Genomic DNA, 23,836 nt, shown 5'->3' on the forward strand with positions numbered 1-23,836 from the left:
TGCTTCATTTTCTGCTTGATTTTAATCTCACTCTTGCACAAATATGAGGAATGAATCAATAAAAAGCCTGAATGAATAGCACAGGGTTTAATCAGTCCCATGCTCTCACTAGGGCTCAAATACAGCCTTACTCTTGCTGTTTTGTAATTAAAAACATTAGTTGGACACAACAGCCATTTTAATAATCATTAAACCAACAGCCACACAATACATCAGTACCCCTTTCCTGCAGTCAAATTACCTAGTGGCCTCATGGGTGAAATGTTATTCATTCATTTTTTTAAACGCTCAAAATCCAGTGTTTCAGTGTCAAATGGTTTTGTTATATTTCAGTCGTCTGTGATTTATATAAAGTGTAATATTGGGATTCAAAATTAAATACCTTTTAACTATATCTGAGATGATAAAGGTGTCTTCTTGTTTTTATGCCCATAGTCTTGTGTGTGAGGTGTACAATTCTGTTTCAAAATAGATTTGTTTAAGACTACCAAGAAACACTCACTTGCAGCCCACTGCAGTGAAAGGTTAACAGGTTGAGCAATTCATGATAGTCACCACACTCTTTGCAGGTATGTACTGTACCACTTAAACCTTAACCCAACCCTAAACTATATATCCCTTACCCTAATCCTGCCACATGGACAATGCATCACCTTTTTTCCCTGGACTTTCCTTGTGCAAGAAACCTCATGGAAGAAGCACAGGGAAATGGAATCCCTCTCCTAACTTAACCCTAGGTCTATCTTCCTGTCCACTTCCCGGTTTAACCCCAACTTCATGTCCATATCCCGGGTTCAACCCTAACTTCATGTCCACATCCAGGTTCAATCCTAACTCTAGCTCCATGTCCACATCCAGGTTCAACCCTGACCCTAGCTCCATGTCCACATCCAGGTTCAACCCTAACCCAAGCGCCATGACCACATCCAGGTTCAACCCTAACCCTAGCTTCATGTCCACATCCTGGTTCAACTGTAACCCTAGCTTCATGTTCACATCCAGGTTCAACCCTAACCCTCAACCTCAACTCTAGCCCTACACCAAAAGTGAAATAAGAAAATAACAGCATTCTTAATAAGACATCTGTCTTTCCCCCGCATATACCTCTGGAGTTGGCAGCTATTTCAACCACACAATATGAACGAAGCTGACAGAGCCAGATGTGCTTCCCTGTGGCCCTGGCTCCATTGATAATGCTAACTAGCCCCCAGTGCCTAAGCCCTGTCACTTACCCCCTTTTTACATTTTAAAGCTCTTCTACAGTACAGTTCACAGAGGCAAGTTAACTATTTAGCAGTCACAGAGTTAACTCGGGGACACTCTTTATGGCCAAACGATTGGTCTCTGAATTAGTTTCATATGGATTTTATCGTTATTCAGATACATACCACATATGTGTATAATCCCTGCGGCACTTGAACCCACAACCTTTTGCGTTGCTAACGCCACACTCCGAGCCACACGGGACCACATGGAGCTATTACCTTGCTGAGGTGCCCCAGGACCCGGTTATCTACGCTGACTAACAGGTCTGCTGGAACAACCGCAGGGAACAAGAGGGTGTCCTGTGCATATATAACTAGAGATGGCCGACTTCCCCCAAATCACTGCAGTCAAGGAAATGCTATTCAGCACTCACTATATATCACACATAAACATAAACACACCTGAACACAGGGTTCGTGATCTTGCGGCTCTTAATTCTTTAGCTATCTGTTTGAGACTATAATAAATTGCATTGGCGCAAAATAAAAGCGCAAGGAAAAGACGCAATCGGATGCAGAGCTACGGGTCGAAGCGGTGTCTCGGTAACACACGCATGGGATCACAATGACTTTCTTTTTGCTCAGACCGGATTAAATTCTTTCTTCTAAAACATTTTTTTTTTTAAAGATGGAAGAAAAATGAAAAACATGATAATTGACTCTTCATCCTCTGGCCATTGAGAAATGGGCTGTGCTGCTGAGGCCAGCCCCAGTATAGTTTAGATTCACACTGCTTTAAGACTCTCCTCTCTCAGCATGGATTTATAGAAGAGCCTTACCCAATCTCAGGAATAATATGGAAACAGAGACATGGTAAAAAAAATCCTTGTGTAACTGGTGAATAAAACATTCCCCAAAGTGTGTGTGTGGCCAACTCGACTCATGGTGCCTGAAGAGCAGTGTGCTAAGCCGTCCACTTTGACACACATTATGTATGACGCGCTAGCCTGAAGAAGGACAGATTGGTTTGTCAGATGCTTCGAAAAGACTGAGGCCCTGCTTGCAAGCTGTAGGGGTATTACTTCCACACAGTAACATAATAAATGTCATGGCCTGTCCACGACTCTGTGTGTGTTTGTGTGTGTGTGTCCGTGGTTATGAGAGTAACTGGATCCTTCTTACTTACCTAAACGTCTATACACAGATTGAATATCCTTGAATGAATCAGCTCCCATCATTCTGACAGTGCCTGTGTTTGATGTGAACCAGATCCCCCCCCCACACACACACACACACACACACACACACTATTGTCAATATGTTGAAAATTATAATACAATTTTGTCAACCATTACGCATTACTGTACACAGTAGATTTAAGATAATAGGCAAAACAAAGCTGGGGATAGCAATTCATTTACAATAGATTTTTATTTAGATTTGTGTCCAATGTGGACATCCTTCTCTACGCTATGAGGGAGGACAACACAGTCACATCTAAGAATCACACAATGACTAGAAACTCAAATGAACAACTACTTAATTAATTAGTACAGTCCAACTGAAGAGAACTCGGAAAACAAGGCATCGTTCACAGTGATTGTGGTAATACAATGAACAACCCAAATGACTTCAGATTAAAACGTTCCTACTGAAATGTTTACATCTTGATGTATTATATTTCATGTTTACGGCGTTTATTACGTGTTATTCTTATCTCTTACTTTTCTTCTTTTTTTAAAAAATAGTTATTTTCTTAACTGCATCGTTGATTAAGGGCTTTGACAAGTAAGCGTTTCACTGTATTCGGCACATGTGACAAATAACATTTGATGTCTCTTATGTCTGCCTTTATCCAGCATTAGGACTCATGACACGTGTTGTATTATAACAAAGGCAGACGGAAGCTTGGAGAAGAGTCCTCTTCTCTTCAAACCTTCCTCATTAGTATTCTAAGGAGCATTCGAGTATTGGCACTGTTGTCTTGGGCCATGTACAGAACTGAACCTTACACTGCATACACGCACACACAGTGCTTGAACACAAAACACTTTGGACAAAACACTGCCGATATCCTGCGTGAGAATGTTGACACGCGCACTTAGAATGGATTGGCGACACCAAGAAGAGGTGTTAGATCATCTTAATTAGATAGTTAGATCTTAATTTAAAAGATCTCGTAGCAAGTGTTTGTAATTCAAGCGGCCATCGAACCCGAGCACACATTTCAGGTAGCGCCCCAAGTTAGAACTCTCTACACTAGAAACCTCTTATCATGAGAACCACTTACAGTCATTTAAAGATTCTGAATCTTCTAGTCAGATGAAAATGCCAAAGACAATCATGTCTGAAAACCTGATCCACCAACCATTAACATGTTAAATACTGTTTCAGGACATTTAAAGATGAGCATCATTTTGTTATCACAGTATGGCACAGAGACATCAAAGATCACAACAACATTTCACATCAGTCACAGTGAAGTGGCGATAGCAGGGCAGAACATCCCCTTTGGGCACAGTAAGTCAAACAAGGCAAAGGCATCTACTGTACTATTAGGAAGCTTGCTGTCAGTTCTTGTCCTTGATGATTACAACAACAAGGATTGGACACACGCATTAAATGAGGTAAGTGCAAATTAAGCGGGAATAAGGCTAACCAAGTTAGAGTCTCATGTTTGTCATTGTTAGCCCTTCACCAAAGCATATTTGACATGATATTTTTGATCACAGCTATGAGGCGGCACATCTACAGATATATGGTCCAGTCCTTGATGGGAGTCAGGGTTGGACTAGGACCAGGAATTGCCTCTGGCATTATTCTAACGCAACAGACAATTTTCTTTCCTTGAGGCCCCCCATTATTAACCAGATAAGAAAAAATGTGTTACACAGGCCCACTAGACTAAACATGGACCGGCCCATCTGGCATTTACCCAAAATGCCACATGGCCAGTCCGCCCCTGATGGGAGTCCAAGTAGAAGAAAGAAGAATGGACAGAGGGTCCTATTTTAGGCAGAAAAAAAGATGGCGCTGTTTCGAAGCGATATTACTAGCTCCGAGGCACTACTAGCTCCGATGTTGTTCCTTGCGTCCTTCAATGTTTTGTTATCTGCGATTCCAGAAGAGGGAGCTACAGTACCAAAGCTTCATCAATTTGGCAGCGGGACTGGTATTGCAATATAACAAACAAATTCCATCACTCAATGTGCCGTTCAGCATGTGTTTAATAGTGCTTGTCGCAATGGTAGAATGGACGTCCTCAGAACTGTCTTTGCGGAGGAGAAGAGATGTTAGAAGATATGACGAAGAGTCGATTCCAATGCTGATGTGTTATGCAGTACTATGAGGACAGAGGTCAAGAGAGGACAGTTACAGTAGAGGCAACAACCAAAGTTGGTGCTGAAGCTAGATGTTGCTAAGTAATCAGGAAGCCTAAGTCCACAGGCTGTCGCTGTATGTAATGCTGGCTGGGGCTGACTTGGGCTGTATCCCGATACTACTAAAGTACGCACTTGTGCTCTCCTCCCCATGAATTTAAAAGCATTGGATTGGTGTCAGGCCAGAGGGAGTGGTCTACCATATTTCCTATAGCAGTGCTTTTAGATCCATGAAGGGAAGGGGACAAGTGCACACTTAGGGGCTGTAGGGAAGGGTTGAGAATTGGGACGCAGCTTGGTTGTTGTTGACGCTGGAGGGAGGTGTCATGCCGTTGATCTTGGCATATTTCTAGATCATGGTTCCTGGCTCCTCCTCTAGGCCTCCTGAAGACCAACCAGCGCACAGCTCTGTTTCCACAGCTCAGCCCTCACGTTGTGATCGTAAGTAATGTCAGCGGATTCAGTTCTCTCCCCGTTATAGAAGTAGCAGCCTCCGACCCCCTCCAGCTGAGACGCAGTGGCAGCCAGGATAGCTGTAGACGCTCCCTCGGCTGGGGTCTGGAGATGACACAGAAATAACACATTAAAAAAAAGAACGGCAGGGACAGGCATGTTCTTCAGAAACATAGTGGTCCTCTGTTCCATTTTCAAAATTGTAAACTGAAAGCCCAGTTCTGTCAATCATTCGAAACGGCAACATTAACGCTTTCATAAACAGGATGCAAATACATTTCACATCTGACTTGCTAAGCAGGTTCAGTTAGTTACACCTCGTACCCAGGCTCAATTGCTGGAGAGGCGGCTGGGCGGACGAGATTAGAATTAGGCTATTTAGATACACGACAAACAGTTGTTACAGCAATCTAAGGCGTCTGTGAGCTCTCAGGTGAACTAACACGTCTGTCTGGCAGCAGCAGCCTGTGGTGAGTGATGTGCAGCAGGCCGGGCAGCAGCAGGCAGGTTAAGTGAAGGAGGTTAGAGAGGAGGAAGCAGAGCCAGACTGATCTATTGCAGGCCATGCCTACTGCTCTGGAAAGCCTTGAGCTTATATAAGGCGCATATGGCGGCTCCTAAATGGGCCCACTGCACTGGAGGAGAAACAAACGCCAACACAGAGCATTTAAACACTGCACTCGCTGCCCGTGGGAATCTGAGTTCACGCCCCTCGTTTAAACACACAAACACAATCAACAACACAGAGTGTGAATGTCTTTGCCGATGGGACCTTCGAAAGAGTTCAGAAGAATTTGCTCCCCACAATATATTTGGTCGAGAGGTGAGGCTTTTGTAATCCCAATTGTTGTATGGCCAAACACAGAGTCAATGTGATTAGACACTGAGGATGTTCCTTGAATGGAAAATGTGAATGAAGACACTGGCAGACAGGCCGGCCTGATTTTTGAAACAGCAGATGTTGAAATAGCCCCTAATGGAATCCGTCGACAGATGGGCCACAAAACCACCAGTCCAGAAATGTGTATATACACGTCTTAGACAGCACACATAGATGTCTCACTTATAAAATAAACACTCGTAGAGAAAGGAAAAGTGACTAACATTGAACAAAACAATATTTTGTGCATGTTCAAATTTCTTAGGATGATCATCACTTGCAATATTGCGTAACCATCTGTGGCCAGTGGGCATCACGTAGCTGCCCTCCATAATGCAGTCTGTTGGCAATACAAATGCTGCAATACAAAATGCTGCAATACAAATGCTGCAATACAAAATGCTGCAATACAAAATGCTGCAATACAAAATGCTGCAATACAAAATGCTGCAATACAAAATGCTGCAATACAAAATGCTGCAATACAAATGCTGCAATACAAAATGCTGCAATACAAAATGTTGCAATACAAATGCTGCAATACAAAATGCTGCAATACAAAATGCTGCAATACAAATGCTGCAATACAAAATGCTGCAATACAAAATGCTGCAATACAAAACGCTGCAATACAAAACGCTGCAATACAAAACGCTGCAATACTACAATCCAAACCTCAGTGGATATGAGACATCTTTCCAAACACACAAAACCCGAACGATCAGACCGATAATGAAATATGATTCGGCACTAGACCCCAGTTCCAAGATAAAAACCTCCAAAAGGAAATTATGACTGAGATAAATATCAATATCTGACAATATCAACTCTCATTATCTTTGTGGAATATGAGTATAGAGGAAATGAAATTCAGATGTTTGTCAGGCTATCTTTATATTGTCACCCTTGAAATACTGTATATTTATTTGGAACACTTAAAGCCCAACTAGGTAAGGCTTAATCTCCCAGCACATTTATCTGTGTTAAAGAGGACACAGTCATCTTAAACTATTCAGGCAAACAAGCTAATTGGCTACACTGTCCCTATTAGAATGTCCTAATACAGAATGAATCTGTGACCATGTAATGTGACATTTTAGATGCAGATTCAAGGGTGATTTAAATAATACAAATAATTTTTAAAAATCATTACTGCCACATGCATTTTGCTTGCAGCTAAATTGTTGATTGCCCTAAAATTATAAGCAGGTTGAAGTTTATTGGAACGAGTCTTGTCTTGAAGGCAGAACTGAGCGATCTCTGCTAGATGGTCCAGTTGCAAAGTCAAAATGGTTTATTTTGTTCTCAATTTAAGGTTAGGGTTAAGCATTAGGTTTAGCAGTGTGGTTAAGGTTAGGGTTCGGTTTTAAATGATTGGATGATTTTGTTCCAGCTTGTGACCACTCCAGAACAAGATTCATGACGAGAAACATAACCTGCTAATTAGAATGGGAATTATTATGTGCCATTTGCACAGCACAGGTTTCTCACAAATTGTGATGTAGTTTTCAGAAATACACACACCCGCTCACCAGTGGAGGCTGGTGAGAGGAGGACGGCTCGTAGTAATGGCTGGAACAGAGCGGAATGGAATGGCATCAAACACCTGGTAACCATGTTTGATGCATTTGATACTATTCCACCTATTCTGCTCCAGTCATTACCACGAGCCCGTCCTCCGCAATTACGGTGCCACCAACCTCCTGTGCCTCTCACTCACGTGTGGTTATGAATAAATTGACCACCCCATTGAACACACCCTTTGATGTGACTATAATTGAGATGCTTTTATTATCTCAGAACCCAAAGATTGCAATTATAATCTTTTTTTTTAAAACACATGGATTCCACAGCAATATGATCAACAGAAAAAGTAATTATGAAGCCTGAGCAGTAAAAGCCTGGACCATTCCACATGTGTTGCACCTTATTAGTATTCACATCAATCACCACTGTTAAGCTTTGGTCAAGCGTAGAAGCTTCTTCTATTACCATATCTATCTTTGGTGCATTTATTTCCCCCTCAAGTACTCCAAATTCCTAAGTACTTGTAAAGGTCGTTCACCGTACCCTGAACAGTCTTACAGAACTGTCAGCATAGTCTACGTTACCCTATAGTGAAGTATACGTCTGTTAGGTGGAATACCATGACACTGTTGTTAGTTTTGTGAAGGAATAAGGCAAAACCTACACTTTAACAGTGACACATCATGTGGCCCATATCTATAGTATATTTCATGCATTTTGTCTCAGGTTCCTTTAAATATTTGAATGGTCATCTAGATTAAGATTCTACTTTACCCTAAACAGCATTTTGGCAACAGGTTTCTTGGCTGCCTGGGCTGGAATACAGAGGTTGTTGTACAGGTCAGTGTCCACCATGCCTGGGTCTACTGCGTTGGATGTTACTGGGAGCCCTGCTGCTGTTAGCCTCTCCTGCAGATGGTATGTGAAGAGGACCAGTGCCAGTTTACTCTGAGAGTAGGCACCATGTGCACTGTAGCAGGACCTGGAGGGAGAGAGTGGGATGGAGAGCGAGAGGGAGAGAGAGAATTGGAGAAAGAGGGGGAGGGCGAGAGAGAGACTGTTTATCTCGGGTTAAGTCATCCTTTATAATATGATAATTTGGCAGTTTAGTTTGTCCAAAAAACCTAAGCTAATTAACATACATACAGTGGGGCAAAAAAGTATTTAGTCAGCCACCAATTGTGCAGGTTCTCCCACTTAAAAATATGAGAGAGGCCTGTAATTTTCATCATTGGTACACTTCCACTATGACAGACAAAATGAGAAAATAAAATCCAGAAAATCACATAGGATGTTTAATGAATTTATTTACAAGTGTTCACAAGGTTTTCACACACTGTTGCTGGTATTTTGGCCCATTCCACCATGCAGATCTCCTCTAGAGCAGTGATGTTTTGGGTCTGTTGCTGGGCAACACGGACTTTCAACTCTCTCCAAAGATTTTCTATGGGGTTGAGATCTGGAGACTGGCTAGGCCACTCCAGGTCCTTGAAATGCTTCTTACGAAGCCACTCCTTCGTTGCCCGGGCAGTGTGTTTGGGATCATTGTCATGCTGAAAGACCCAGCCACGTTTCATCTTCAATGCCCTTGCTGATGGAAGGAGGTTTTCATTCAAAATCTCACGATACATGGCCCCATTCATTCTTTCCTTTACACGGATCAGTCATCCTGGTCCCTTTGCAGAAAAACAGCCCCAAAGCATGATGTTTCCACCCCCATGCTTCACAGTAGGTATGGTGTTCTTTGGATGCAACTCAGCATTCTTTGTCCTTCTTTGGATCATCCAAATGCTCTCTAGCAAACTTCAGACGGGCCTGGACATGTACTGGCTTAAGCAGGGGGACACGTCTGGCACTGCAGGATTTGAGTCCCTGGTGTGTTACTGATGGTAGGCTTTGTTACTTTGGTCCCAGCTCTCTGCAGGTCATTCACTCGGTCCCCCCATGTGGTCCTGGGATTTTTGCTCACCGTTCTTATGATCATTTTGACCCCACGGGGTAAGATCTTGTGTGGAGCCCCAGATCGAGGGAGATTATCAGTGGTCTTGTATGTCTTCCATTTCCTAATAATTGCTCCCACAGTTGATTTCTTCAAACCAAGCTTCTTACCTATTGCAGATTCAGTCTTCCCAGCCTGGTGCAGGTCTACAATTTTGTTTCTGGTGTCCTTTGACAGCTCTTTGGTCTTGGCCATAGTGGAGTTTGGAGTGTGAATGTTTGAGGTTGTGGACAGGTGTCTTTTATACCAATAACAAGTTCAAACAGGTGCCATTAATACAGGTAACGAGTGGAGGACAGAGGAGCCTCTTAAAGAAGACGTTACAGGTCTGTGAGAGCCAGAAATCTTGCTTGTTTGTAGGTGACCAAATACTTATTTTCCACCATAATTTGCAAATAAATTCATTAAAAATCCTACAATGTGATTTTCTGGATTTTTTTTCGCATTTTGTCTGTCATAGTTGAAGTGTACCTATGATGAAAATTACAGGCCTCTCTCATCTTCTTAAGTGGGAGAACTTGCACAATTGGTGGCTGACTAAATACTTTTTTGCCCCACTGTAAAATACGTATTCAGTATGTCTATGACCCTGTTGTTCCCAAAACAATGCCCCCTACTAAGCTGTCTGCATGACTAAACCCAATGTCTATTATACAGTGTCTGTATTGTGCTGAATAGATAGACTTATTGTTAACACCATAAACACTGTTCAAAAGCAAATCAACTTGTCTTTACAAACGCACCGTGAAGGTCATAAGAGCATCAGACTGTGAAATACCCAATCTATAATGTGTTTCTCCCCGGTTTCTTTTTCTTACAGCGTGAGATTGTTTCTAGGTAGCACCGTTGCAGCTAGCCGTTGTAGCCAGCAGCATCATCCACTCATTTCTCCCAGATGTGACAAAGCCATCTATCACATCTAAATTCGCAGGCGAGAAAGAGAGACACCGCTGTTCTTGCCCTTGAGGCAAGGAGCCTCTCAGTACAGATTGTATAATAATGGTTTATCATACTATCCGTCATCAAAACAAAAAAAATGTTCCTTGGTAAGAATGTTTTCGAAAACGTTAATATTTATTTTATTGAGGTAAATCTTTTAAGAGTATCAAAAAAATGAAGTTATGGGAATCAAGAGGCTTTGTCGGTCAATGAGATTCATTGGATATGGCATGTATCTTGAATTGAGAATGACATTCACCCGTAGCCACCAGATAAACACTACTACCATTGGTAATGGTTTTAAATGTGCTTCTTGACTGTCCATCAACCATGACTAATACCAACGAGATTACAATACCATGTTGGGATTTTGATTTAGAGAGATTGATTCAATTTCAGCACTCAATTGGACACCTGAGATCAATGTTGGACGCCCTGTACCAAATAATCTGGGTCTGTATTCATAAAGCGTCTCAGGGTAGGAGTGCTGATCAAAAATAATTCTGAGATGCTCTGGGAATACAGGCTCAGGTCCTGGTCCCCTACCTGCCCTGTAGGTCTTCCATATTGAGTCTTCCAACGTGGTGTGTGGCGGAGGACATGGTGACGACGCGGGAGCAGGCGTCGTGTCTCCCAGACCTCTTCAGTTTGTCCAGGAGGAGGTTTGTCAACAGGAAGTGTCCCAGGTAGTTCAGACCAAAGTGCAGCTCGAAACCATCCTCGGTCTTTCCCTCTGGAACCAGCATGATGCCGGCTATGAAGGACAAGCAATATGACATTTCAAACTAAGTGCTTTACAGATACCCAGCCTAAAAACCCCAAAGAGCGAGCAACGCAGAGGCAGAAGCAGAGTGGCTAGGATAAACTCCCTAGGAATGTTTAATCAGTATGTCAATAAGATATAACAGCTGCCTATGCCGATATACAGTAACATACTTCTGTTGAGTGATTGTGAATGGATAAATTCATGGAACCGCTAAGGTCGTGGGTTCAATTCTCAATCCAAGTAAGACTTACAGTACAGTGAGTGCATACATTTTTAGTTTGTGTAGGCCTTAATTCCCTTATCACGTGATCATTAAAAACACTCCCTCTATAGACGACTGACCTCTCGGTGTGCCGTAACACTTACAGACGATGGTCAACAAGACCTGTCTGCAGATCAGTCTATGGTCTCTCAAGCTTCCCCTAATGCAGATTGAAACAGCTCATTACTCAAACCTCAACACCATTGGCTACATGGTAATGGAGGTTACGACGATGTGTTTGTCAATAACACTATTGGACATGCCATTAGACGGCTAAAGTGAAAGAGAGACAAGGCGACATTAGGCCTTGCTTAGCTTACTAAAGCATAGGGCATAGACAGAGAAAACTCACGGCGTGATGACAACTCTACTGGCGGGGGGGGGTTCAGGGAAATCAGAATGCTATAGGGTCCTGCATCCCAAATGGCACCGTATTCTGTATTTAGTACAGAACATTTGACCAGAGCCCTACGGGTCCCCGTCAAGAGTAGCACACTATATAGAGAATAGGGTGCCGTTTGGGACCCATCCTGGGTCTGTGTAGCGATGACCTTTCCCTATCATTACTCTCTCAATGGGACGACACTAACGTCTGCCCTATGTCCTACCTTCGGCATCTACTATCCATTATCTATCAGCCGGGTGTGATATGTGATGTTAGCTGCTGAGAGCATCTTGCAGACTGGTGAATTATTAATTCAGCCTGTTTGTGGGCAGAGAGCGGCTGACTATTACCCCAAGCCAGTCGGTACCGGAGTCTCCATAGACCTTCTCTCAATAAAAGTTATTTTGTTCAAGCAAACTGCCCTGGAGCCTAAAACAATAGGGCTTCACCTGAAATGGCACCATATTCCTATAGCAGAGCACTACCTCATAGTGCTATGATCAAAAGCGGTGCGCCATAGGGAATAGGGTGCCATTTCGGAGGCCCCCTAGGACCATGAGACACTGTATTTTCAAGGGTTGACGACAACCAGTGTTTGCTTGATTTTTAAGATGAAATAACTATGCTATGATTCTCTTTAAAGGTGAATATTGTGGTGTATTGAATAAAGAGGTTGTTTGGTGTATAAGTACCATTGTTCACAAGGACGTGAAGTGGTAGAGCCCGGGCTTTAAACCTTTGGACAAACTGCCGTACCGACTTTAGGGAACACAGGTCCAGGATCAGAAATTCCACTGTGAACAGAACCCAAAAACACACAAACAACATTAACATTCTTCTATGCCTAAATATACCGGCATCTAACTTATAGCATCAACTAATCACAAACAAACATTACAATTTAACTATGCTATAATATATAGATGTCTGGTTAGCTACAGTAGTACTAACACAGGTCAGGACATCATCCTTTCATTTAGTTTTACATCAACCATTGACAGACAGTAAAGTGATCATACCAGTCCAGAAACTGCAAGACAGATTATTGCAAAAACTTTCAATGAGTAGAAGTACATTTTAAAAAGCAGCACAACATTGCTTTGAATCAAGGGCAATGGTGACATCATTGAGGACCTTTAAGGTTGCAGTGACACATCCATAACCTGAGCGGTAACCAGATTGCACACCAGGCATCAAGAAAGCCAGTGACTTGATTATTGACAAGTTTTTCCAACACTTTTGATAAACAGGGCAAAATCGAAATAGGCCTATAACAGTTGGGATCAGCTTGATCTCCCCCTTTAAATAAAGGACGAACTGTGGCTCGCTTCCAAGCAATGGGAATCTCCCCAGAGAGGAGAGAGAGTGATTAAAAAGGTCAGAGACAGGCTTGGCGATAATAGGGGCAGCAACCTTAAAGGAGAAAGGGTCTAAACCATCTGACCCAGATGTTTTTTAGGGTTTAAGTTTAAGGAGCTCCTTTAGCACCTCGGACTCAGTGACCGTCTGCAGGGGAAAACGTTGCAGCGGGGGAAAAGAGAGTCCTCTCCTTGCTTTTAATATCTCAGGAATCCTAATTATGCAAATCCTAATCTTTTACTTCCTTTCCCCCTGAAGGATAAAGCAGCTGTATGATAAGCTATGGTCCCATTCAGTAGTACACTATAAACCGTGAGACAAAAACTAAAACACAAGGTAGATTACATTATGGCAATACACTCAGTAACCTGGCATGAATTAAACATGATCTCATCGGCAGTTGAATAAAAGAGAACAAAGCACGAGTAGATGTATATCTAATATTCTCTGGTATGGAAACTATAACCGACGAAACGTTGTTACAAGAAAAGGTGGAGAGTTAATTGTGTATGCAGGAATCATTCTTATGGGCCAAATGATAGCGTGTTTATTTATCACCACAGGAAGTGACAGAGTAGACAGAGAGCTTCACTGAACTTTACTCATCTGCATAACAGTGCAAGGGAAATAAATACACTTCTTGATCACGGCTCCATCATAAAAAGGGCCACATTAAATCCTAATTACACGAAGTCAAAGCATTTTAAAAGTCAACGCTATAATGAGACAGGAACAAGAATGTCATGACTGAAGCTAGCTCTACAGCTAGGAATCCAGGGTTTAACACAATAGTTTTGAGTAATGACATTAGCTCCCTACACACACACACACACACACACACACACACACACACACACACACACACACACACACACACACACACACACACACACACACACACACACACACACACACACACACACACACACACACACACACACACACACACACACACACACACACACACACGAATCAGAATGTCATATCTCTGAACCACTTGGCACAGCTTGTGGCGTCCCCGAACTGAGTGCTCAAGCACATAATTAAACAAATTTTGTCCCATAATTAGGTATTGTCCCATAATTAGGTAAATTACTCTGCATTACACTAATCACGAGACTCTTCCCCACTGAGTGTAAAGAGTGAACAGTGTTTCAAGCATTGTTGAGCGGCCATATCAATGGCTCCAGAAAATAAGACTAGAGAAATCTGCTATAAATGTAGATGTTCTGTTGGGAAGGAGAACTACAGATGAAAAGATATTCAGCAACTCTTGGTAGGAAAATGGACGTTTGCTTCAAAAATCAACCTTTTATTGTTAAAACCATTCTGAAAATAGCTTCATAAGGGTACTAGGAAAGACCCATAGGCGATGCGCGTGTGTGTGTGTGTGTGTGTGTGTGTGTGTGTGTGTGTGTGTGTGTGTGTGTGTGTGTGTGTGTGTGTGTGTGTGTGTGTGTGTGTGTGTGTGTGTGTGTGTGTGTGTGTGTGTGTGTGTGTGTGTGTATATACTTACAACCCATAACTGTAATGTACAAATATGTGTAAAGCGAGGGGTCAAAGAGGTCAATTGACAGCCCTGTAGCTGTAGAAAGGAGAGGACAGAGGACATCTCTCTGTAATAATCAGTGTGTTGTGTGAGTCAACAAAGGCCTTGTTAGCTAACAATCTTGTATCTTAAGTGGGAGATAACAAAACATGCCCCCGGCTAATGGCTTGTATAAGGTCATCCCAAGAGACCGTGATTTACAAAGAGTAGAAAGTGGAGAGAGGCTGTTCTTTGTCCCTTGTATGAGTAAGCTAACTATATGGTGGTTATAGGCTTCAATTCATCTAATACCATACAAATATCCCAACAAATGCATATTTATTCTCTTTCTCCTCCGTCCTTTCTTCCTCTCAAACTCTTAGGATTTTACGGTGAATTTATCCTCCGAAAATGAACATATCCATAAAAAATAAAATAACTTCACTGCGAATGTGTGAATCCCCAATAAGCTCTCTCTATTCTAATCACTGTCCAATTTTGACCAATATTTGCATAGATTACAATAATTAATTGGAAAAAATATCCATACTGTAGTAAATATTCTTCCAATCCATCTCTAGTGCCAGAGCTTTGTCACGGTGCCAGACCTGTCATGAAGGAAAGTAGGGTATCCTCTAGACTAGTCACAGTGCCAAAGAGCCAGCTGGAGGACACAGACTAGAAGGCGTCATGCCATCTGGAATATCAACAAAGACGTATCATCCAAAGACGTGTTGAAATGCTGCCATCTTCCTGAATTACATTCTCTCCCTGACCAGTTCCGACTGCTGCTGTACATAGACAAACTGACCAGCTGCTGTCCAATAACAGGACAGAGGACTGGAAACAGGCTGGCTGCTAGTTTGACCGTCCAGCTGCAACTCTGATAAGAGATTGATCGTCCACAATTATTTATAGGAGCTTATAGGATAGATTGATGCTGCTCCGAAAGAGGAGGAGGAGAAGGCAGATTGGATGGTAAATCAGCAGGATGTCTATTGGCATGAGATTCGTCTCTCACTCTCCGTTGCAGAAAGGAGGTATGGAAGTCAGGAAGTTGTTAAAAGGAGATGGATGCAGCCACTGGTGTCGCAAACTAAAGCGCTGGGCTTTCTGACACCAACTTTTATTGCTGTGACTCTGCAATGATCATAAAACCCCAGCAGATACAGCACGTTTCTAGATGACCGTAAATAACAGGTTGATTGTACAGTAGTACAGTGGTTGTGGTCCCGCAGTATCACACCAAAATGTGTCATATGGACAAAGGCTCAGACACGGCGATGACAAAACAGCTAAAAGCAGTGGTGGATGTCCAGTCTTTTGCCCACATCACCTGCTGGGTTCTCAACGAGCTATTTTTGACGTTTTGTAGAATCATCGGGAAATCGACTGCTGATATTCTGGTCAGAGGCACGCGGCCGTCCATAGTTCTGGGCCCGGCTTCCCAAAACCATCGAGATTAAATTCATTGTTAGAACTTTGTCGGATCATCTTTAAATCTCGGGACTGTTTCACAAATCCATCGTCACTACAGTTGCCATTGAACATGCTTGTTATTTATTGGGAACAGACAACAGCACAAAGGGCAAGAAGGTAGAGACAACAATACATCACGCAAAGCAGCCACAACTGTCAGTAAGTGTCCATGATTCAGTCTTTGAATGAAGAGATTGAGGTAAAACTATCCAGTTTGAGTGTTTGTTGCAGCTAGTGAACTGAACATTTGAGCGGCCCAGGGATGCGTGTGCTTTGGGGATCTTTAACAGAATGTGACTCGCAGAACGGGTGTTGTATGTGGAGGATGAGGGCTGCAGTAGATATCTTAGAAATCTTAGACAGGGGGGAGTGGGGGGTACAGAGATAAGCAGTTTACGGAGGAGTATAGAGTGCAGTGATGTGTCCTATAAGGAGCATTGGTGGTAAATCTAATAGCCGAATGGTAAAGAAACGCTCGGGAGCACCCTTACCTGCCGATCTATAAATTACATCTCCGTAATCTAGCATATGTAGGTAGGTCATCTGAATCAGGGTTAGTTTGGCAGCTGGGGTGAAAGAGGAGCGAATTACAATGGAGAAAACCAAGTCTAGATTGAATCTTTGCCTGCAGCTGAGAGAAGGCCAGTGTACCATCTAGCCATACTCCCAAGTATTTGTATGGAGGTGACTACCTCAAGCTCTAAACCCTCAGAGGTAGTAATCACACCTGTGGGGAGAGTGGCATTCTTCTTACCAAACCACATGACCATTGTTTTGGAGGTGTTCAGCAAAAGGTTAAGGGCAGAGAAAGCTTGTTGAACACTAAGAATGCTTTGTTGTAGAGCGTTTAACACAAAATCCGGGGAGGGACCTGCTGAGTATAAGACTATCATCTGCATATAAATGGATGAGAGAGCTTCCTACTGCCTGAGCTACAGTGGGGCAAAAAAGTATTTAGTCAGCCACCAATTGTACAAGTTCTCCCACTTAAAAAGATGAACGAGGCCTGTAATTTTCATCATATGTACACTTCAACTATGACAGACAAAATGAGAAGAAAAAAAATCCAGAAAATCACATTGTAGGATTTTTAATTTATTTATTTGCAAATTATGGTGGAAAATAAGTATTTGGTCAATAACAAAAGTTTCTCAATACTTTGTTATATACCCTTTGTTGGCAATGACAGAGGTCAAACATTTTCTGTAAGTGTTCACAAGGTATACACACTGTTGCTGGTATTTTGGCCCATTCCTCCATGCAGATCTCCTCTAGAGCAGTGATGTTTTGGGTCTGTTGCTGGGCAACACGGACTTTCAACTCCCTCCAAAGATTTTCTATGGGGTTGAGATCTGGGGACTGGCTAGGCCACTCCAGGACCTTGAAATGCTTCTTACGAAGCCACTCCTTCATTGCCCGGGCGGTGTGTTTGGGATTATTGTCATGCTGAAAGACCCAGCCACATTTAATCTTCAATGCCCTTGCTGATGGAAGGAGGGTTTCATCTCATGATACATGGCCCCATTCATTCTTTCCTTTACATGGATCAGTCGTCCTGGTCCCTTTGCAGAAAAACAGCCCCAAAGCATGATGTTTCCACCCCCATGCTTCACAGTAGGTATGGTGTTCTTTGGATGCAACTCAGCATTCTTTGTCCTTCTTTGGATCATCCAAATGCTCTCTAGCAAACTTCAGACGGGCCTGGACATGTACTGGCTTAAGCAGGGGAACACGTCTGGCACTGCAGGATTTGAGTCCCTGGTGTGTTACTGATGGTAGGCTTTGTTACTTTGGTCCCAGGTATGGTGTTCTTTGGATGCAACTCAGCATTCTTTGTCCTCCAAACACGACGAGTTGAGTTTTTACCAAAAATATATATTTTGGTTTCATCTGACCATATGACATTCTCCCAATCTTCTTCTGGATCATCCAAATGCTCTCTAGCAAACTTCCGACGGCCTGGACATGTACTGGCTTAAGCAGGGGGACACGTCTGGCACTGCAGTATTTGAGTCCCTGGCAGCGTAGTGTGTTACTGATGGTAGGCTTTGTTACTTTGGTCCCAGCTCTCTGCAGGTCATTCACTAGGTCCCCCCGTGTGGTTCTGGGATTTTTGCTCACCGTTCTTGTGATCATTTTGACCCCACGGGGTGAGATCTTGCGTGGAGCCCTAGATCAAGGGAGATTATCAGTGGTCTTGTATGTCTTCCATTTCCTAATAATTGCTCCCACAGTTGATTTCTTCAAACAAACCTGCTTACCTATTGCAGATTCAGTCTTCCCAGCCTGGTGCAGGTCTACAATTTTGTTTCTGGTGTCCTTTGACAGTTCTTTGGTCTTGGCCATAGTGGAGTTTGGAGTGTGACTGTTTGAGGTTGTGGACAGGTGTCTTTTATACCGATAACAAGTTCAAACAGCTGCCATTAATACAGGTAACAAGTGGAGGACAGATGAGCCTCTTAAAGAAGAAGTTACAGGTCTGTGAGAGCCAGAAATCTTGCTTGTTTGTAGATGACCAAATACTTATTTTCCAACATAATTTGCAAATAAATTCATGAAAAATCCTACAATGTGATTTTCTGGATTTTTTTCTTCTCATTTTGTCTGTCATAGTTGAAGTGTACATATGATGAAAATTACAGGCCTCGTTCATCTTTTTAAGTGGGAGAACTTGCACAATTGGTGGCTGACTAAATACTTTTTTGCCACACTGTATGTTGTTGATGTAAATTGAGAAGAGCGTGGGGCCTAGGATTGAGCCTTGGGGTACACCCTTGGTGACAGTCAGTGGCTGAGACAGCAGATGTTCTGACTTTATACACTGCACTCTTTGAGAAAGGTAGTTAGCAAACCATGCCAAAGACCCCTCAGAGACATCAATACTCCTTAGCTGTCCCACAAGAATGGAATGGTCTACCCTATCAAAAGCTTTGGCAATGTCAATAAATATAGCAGCCCAACATTGCTTAGAATCAAGGGCAATGGTGACATCATTGAGGACCTTTAAGGTTGCAGTGACACATCCATAACATGAGCGGAAACTTTGCATACCAGAGAGAATACTATAGACATCAAGAAAGCCAGTGAGTTGATTATTGACAAGTTTTTCCAACACGTTTGATAAACAGGGCAAAATAGAAATAGACCTATAACAGTTGGGATCAGCTTTATCTCCCCCTTTTAATAAAGGACAAACCGTGGCTGCCTTCCAAGCATCGGGGGGAAAAGAGGGTTGAACATTGGGGCTAGTCGCATTAGAAGTGGTGGTAGATCAGGAAATGTTGGAAGGGCAAGGATGCATGGCTGAGTCAAATAGGAATCCTGACTTAATATATTGGTGATTAAAGAGCTCAGCCATGTGCTTCTTGTCAGTAACAACCACATCATCAACTTTAAAGGACACGGGCAGCTGTGAGGAGGAGGGTTTATTCTCCAGGTCTTTAACCGTCTTCCAGAACTTCTTGCGGTTAGACCCACAGAGAGAACTGCTCCTTAAAGTAACTAACATTGGCCTTCTGGATAGCGTGAGTGCACTTATTTCTCATTTTCCTGAACGAGAGCCAGTCAGCCTGAGTATGTGTGTCGCCAAATGCAATTCTTGAGGTGGAGTATCTCTGCATAGATTACATAGGGTAAGCATTAGAATAAGCCGGCTAAATATTTGTAGCTATATGTCAGGGATCAAATAGATTTTTCATTGAGCGGATGGTCGTAGGCCAGCACATAATTACAAATAATTTGAAGGCTGCAAATTGACAAACATATATATTTGACTAAACATAATAATTGCAAACCTTGCTTACATCCCATGTCTCTCTATTATGTGTGGGAATACTTGAGAAAATATTTTTTAAATTAAAATCACCTGGAGCTGATTACCTGGTGTTTTTAGTCATTTATTTATGTGTTTTCTCACAAATGAAAGCACCCTCTGTGAGAATGCCAGTTGGGGAACCCTGCTATAGGTTGTATTTCATAGGCTGTGATCAAATATCAGTATTGTGGAATAATTCTACAATTAAGGTAAGATTTGAAAGGGAGAAAACTGATCCGAGAGCAGCGCTGCCTTTCTTTTGATCACATCAGTATCGACCGATCTCTCTGCGTGGGGTTTGGGGAAACACATGTTACATCGAGTGGAGCAGCGGTTAAAGGCACTGCATCTCAGAGCTGGAGACGCCCTGGTTCGAATCCAGGCTGTATCACAACCGGCCATGATTGGGAGTCCCATAGGGCGGCGCACAATTGGCCCAGCGTCGTCTGGGTTTGGCCGGGGGTAGGCCGTCATTGTAAATAAGAATTTGTTCTTAACTGACTCGCCTATTTAAATAAAGGTTAAATACGGTCCATCACTACGGGAAACCGGGCCCTGGTGCGTTTCCCCTCTTATGCAGAGACGTCTTTAAAGCAGACAGTCTTGAATAAGGAACAGGGTTAAACTGTTGAGGGGGCAGAATAAATTAGGCTTAATAGGACCTGAAGCTACTGTCTCTAAGCATTGTCTTGCCTGGTTGGCAATTTAGCAAACACATTCTGACAACACACAAATCTGTTCTACTGTCTCCGTATGCTGCTGATGAAGCAAGGTTAGACATTCTGGCCCTACAAAAGTCAGAGGAGAATTCCTGGTGACATGCCACACAAACATTTTCTCAACCATCCAATCTTAGACAGCAAACACAGTGATATGGATTGTATGTTGGGTGACGAGGACAAACTCTGACATATAGAGCTAATACCAAACGTGGTCAGATATGGAGAGGGCATGAAATACACATATACAAAAAAAATGAGCTCAGAAATGCATCTCGGTGGCCGACATTGTTATTGGCTCTCAGGCCTACCAGTACACACTATATAAGACAATCAGATATCCTGTTTATGTCGGAACTCTAACTGTTTTGCCTCCCACACAACTTGTTAGAGGTTTGCTAAACACTGCTTGCCTGACAGTGCATGCCAGGGCTGGGGCGGATTCAATGCACCAGGGGGACATTTCCTGTTCTTAATACAAACAGGCCCATTTCTCATTCCCACGTCTGTCATCATTACTCTGTGGAGCAGGGCATACATAACAGTGATGTTACCCTGGCTGACTGGAGCTGTGCTATGATCAGTCATTTCAGCACCAGAGAGGAAGGGAAGAGCTGCCTGCTTGGGATCAAAAAATGCTGCCTTCCCTTCTTTCCAAACAGCCTCTTTAAATCACATCTGCATGACAATGAAACTGAGACTGGTTGGCAGCAGTTTGCTTTCCTCCTCGTACTCATCAAACACAAGCACAGACAAACATCTCCCTCGCCTTTCCCCTGCTCCCATTCGTGACACAGCTTTGCTTTTATCAAAATAAATGTAAAAAGTACATTTAAGGGAAGGAGGGACCGGGGAAAAAAATGGGAATTGAAGAGAAAACCTGCTACTTTTAGATAATTGCTTTTGGAATGGACTCTGGCGTCCAGGCTGCCTCTGACAAGGTGCAGGTGAACAGACATCCTCCCTCTGTTACAAAGCAGGAGAAGTGGTTTACTCTTACCAGCACGAACCCACATTTTTACCCCGGAAAACACAGTTAAAAGTCAGGGCACTCATGTACATAGGCCTATGTCTGAATAGCTTACTCCCTGTGTATAAGAGCAGACCTATTTGAGAGGTAGCCTATTTATTCTGCAATGGCTGTGTGGAAACGATAGAGAGACAGAGGGAGAGAGATAGAGCGGGAGAGAGAGGCTATTATTATTATATTATTATAAGGGAAACAGTCATGAGAAAATTACCTTTCCCCTCGCTGCCCTCTTCGTGGATCTTCTTCACAGCTTGCAGACCTTCCTCTTCAGAGTTCCCAGCTGGAGGAGAGGGGAATGATTAGGGGGAAAAAATAGGATGGATGGAGGGATGAATGAATGGGGTACTCTGGAGCAGCAAGTATCCTTCCCTCATCATAGAGACCAGGGAGAGCAGAGTGAAAGACTAAACCTACACTTCTGATTTGGGTTTCATTGAAGCAGTGCCACTATTACGTCAATAATGATTTCTTTGCAAAACCCTATTAAATTTGATTGAGGAGTCAAATTTGATTAGGTTAGGAAATAACTGCCTTAGGCAGGAATGTGTTCACAACGTATCAAAGATTCCCTATGTACTGTCGTGAAAATCAGTGCAACATTACTTAGGCTACAATTCAACAAAACATTAACCTAAGGATGTTAGCACACAGGCAATTTAGAATGATTTGGGAGATTACGGAGTCATGACCAAAGGGTGTGTGTACAATACCTATAACCACATGCATGCCAAGGCTTGCCAGGTGTCTTGCAGTTTCATAACCCATTCCTCGGGCACCCCCCGTCACTATGGCAACCCTTCCATTTTGTTTGGGCAAAACTGTGTGAGGAAGAGAAAGAAAACTAAGGTCCATATGTTGCCATCGCCTTGCAACACAATGGAACATCTATGGGTTGATACAAACAGGCGTATTTATTTCATCCAGTCCAACATATCACTGAGAACAACACAATTACGGGCAATCAAAACATAATTCCGCTGACTCCATTTTATTTTGCCCATTATAAAAACCACACAGTACTTCCATTTCGGGGCAATTTGTGTTGGGTCAGAGATTACATTGGGCTATAATCTGCAGTTATCGAAGTGTACGGTGTGGAGTCGGACTGAAGTTGAGTGAGTCACTGGTAAATAAGTCCGTAACGACCTCTAGTCCTGAAACATGAAGGGAGGAAGAGCTCTTCATTATCGATGACACATAGATCCATTTTGCTTGACAACAACAGTTCCTGCCCCTGAAGATAAAATGACGTTGTGCAACAAGCACACAAAGCACAGCTTGCACGCGGCCAGACAGTTTAGCATGACTAAAATTAGAGAGCCGCAGTGCTTATCTATGCACAGAGGGTAATCAGGACGGTTGAGATTTCAACTCTATTACATTTCTCCCAATCAGATTTGTATCACATTTGTCGTGGCGGCTGGTGAGTGGTTAAATGAGCAGTTCGATGCTCATTTAGTTTCCAAAAAAACTGTAACACTGAGGAGAAGCCTATGCATGCAAGTTGATACCTTCGTAGTATCATCAGGACTCATCTGAGGAAGTTGTATTGGACACATTGAACACAAAATGAACACGAACAAGCAGAGATTCAAGTTATATAGGATATATTTTATGTTCTTCTGAGAGTTCAGTACAGATAACAAAGCTTGGCACATCAAAGCTAATCTCAAACGTACTGTAAAGACATCTTAAACAGTCCAAGGACTTCAAAGAGCAAAGCAAAAAATGACTCAGACATGACTTGAACATTGGGACAATAAAAGCCATTTAGCTCTACATCAAATAGTTAATCAAATAAAATCGCAGCATGATCAGAAATAGAAAATTGACCAGATGTTACACTCATATAAATCCTTTTTTACTAGTAAACAACTAAATGCCCTCAGTAGATAGTGCCTTGCAAAATTATTTGGCCCCCTTGAACTTTGCGACCTTTTGCCACATTTCAGGCTTCAAACAAAGATATAAAACAGTATTTGTGAAGAATCAACAACAAGTGGGACACAATCATGAAGTGGAACGACATTTATTGGATATTTCAAACTTTTTTAACAAATCAAAAAATGAAAAATTGGGCGTGCAAAATTATTCAGCCCCTTTACTTTCAG

At 42.6% G+C, this 23,836-nt stretch overlaps 1 protein-coding gene across 2 annotated transcripts in view; it reads right to left on the bottom strand.

Annotated features, from left to right (window-relative positions):
- Nucleotides 1-2,622: 2,622 nt before the first annotated feature.
- LOC124010949 (dehydrogenase/reductase SDR family member on chromosome X-like) overlaps nucleotides 2,623-23,836 on the bottom strand; it is a 33,803-nt gene continuing 12,589 nt past the window's right edge. For both annotated transcript variants that reach the window (XM_046323782.1, XM_046323781.1), the window contains exons 2-7: nucleotides 22,436-22,543; nucleotides 21,937-22,005; nucleotides 12,489-12,590; nucleotides 10,930-11,137; nucleotides 8,220-8,427; nucleotides 2,623-5,143 (exon numbers count right to left, since the gene is read on the bottom strand). In XM_046323782.1, coding sequence (XP_046179738.1) covers nucleotides 4,961-5,143; nucleotides 8,220-8,427; nucleotides 10,930-11,137; nucleotides 12,489-12,590; nucleotides 21,937-22,005; nucleotides 22,436-22,490 — 825 coding nt within the window. In that variant the 5' untranslated portion in view covers nucleotides 22,491-22,543 and the 3' untranslated portion in view covers nucleotides 2,623-4,960. The remainder of the gene's footprint in view (nucleotides 5,144-8,219; nucleotides 8,428-10,929; nucleotides 11,138-12,488; nucleotides 12,591-21,936; nucleotides 22,006-22,435; nucleotides 22,544-23,836) is intronic.

Source organism: Oncorhynchus gorbuscha, linkage group LG23 (genome assembly GCF_021184085.1).
Source record: "Oncorhynchus gorbuscha isolate QuinsamMale2020 ecotype Even-year linkage group LG23, OgorEven_v1.0, whole genome shotgun sequence".
NCBI lineage: Eukaryota > Metazoa > Chordata > Actinopteri > Salmoniformes > Salmonidae > Oncorhynchus > Oncorhynchus gorbuscha.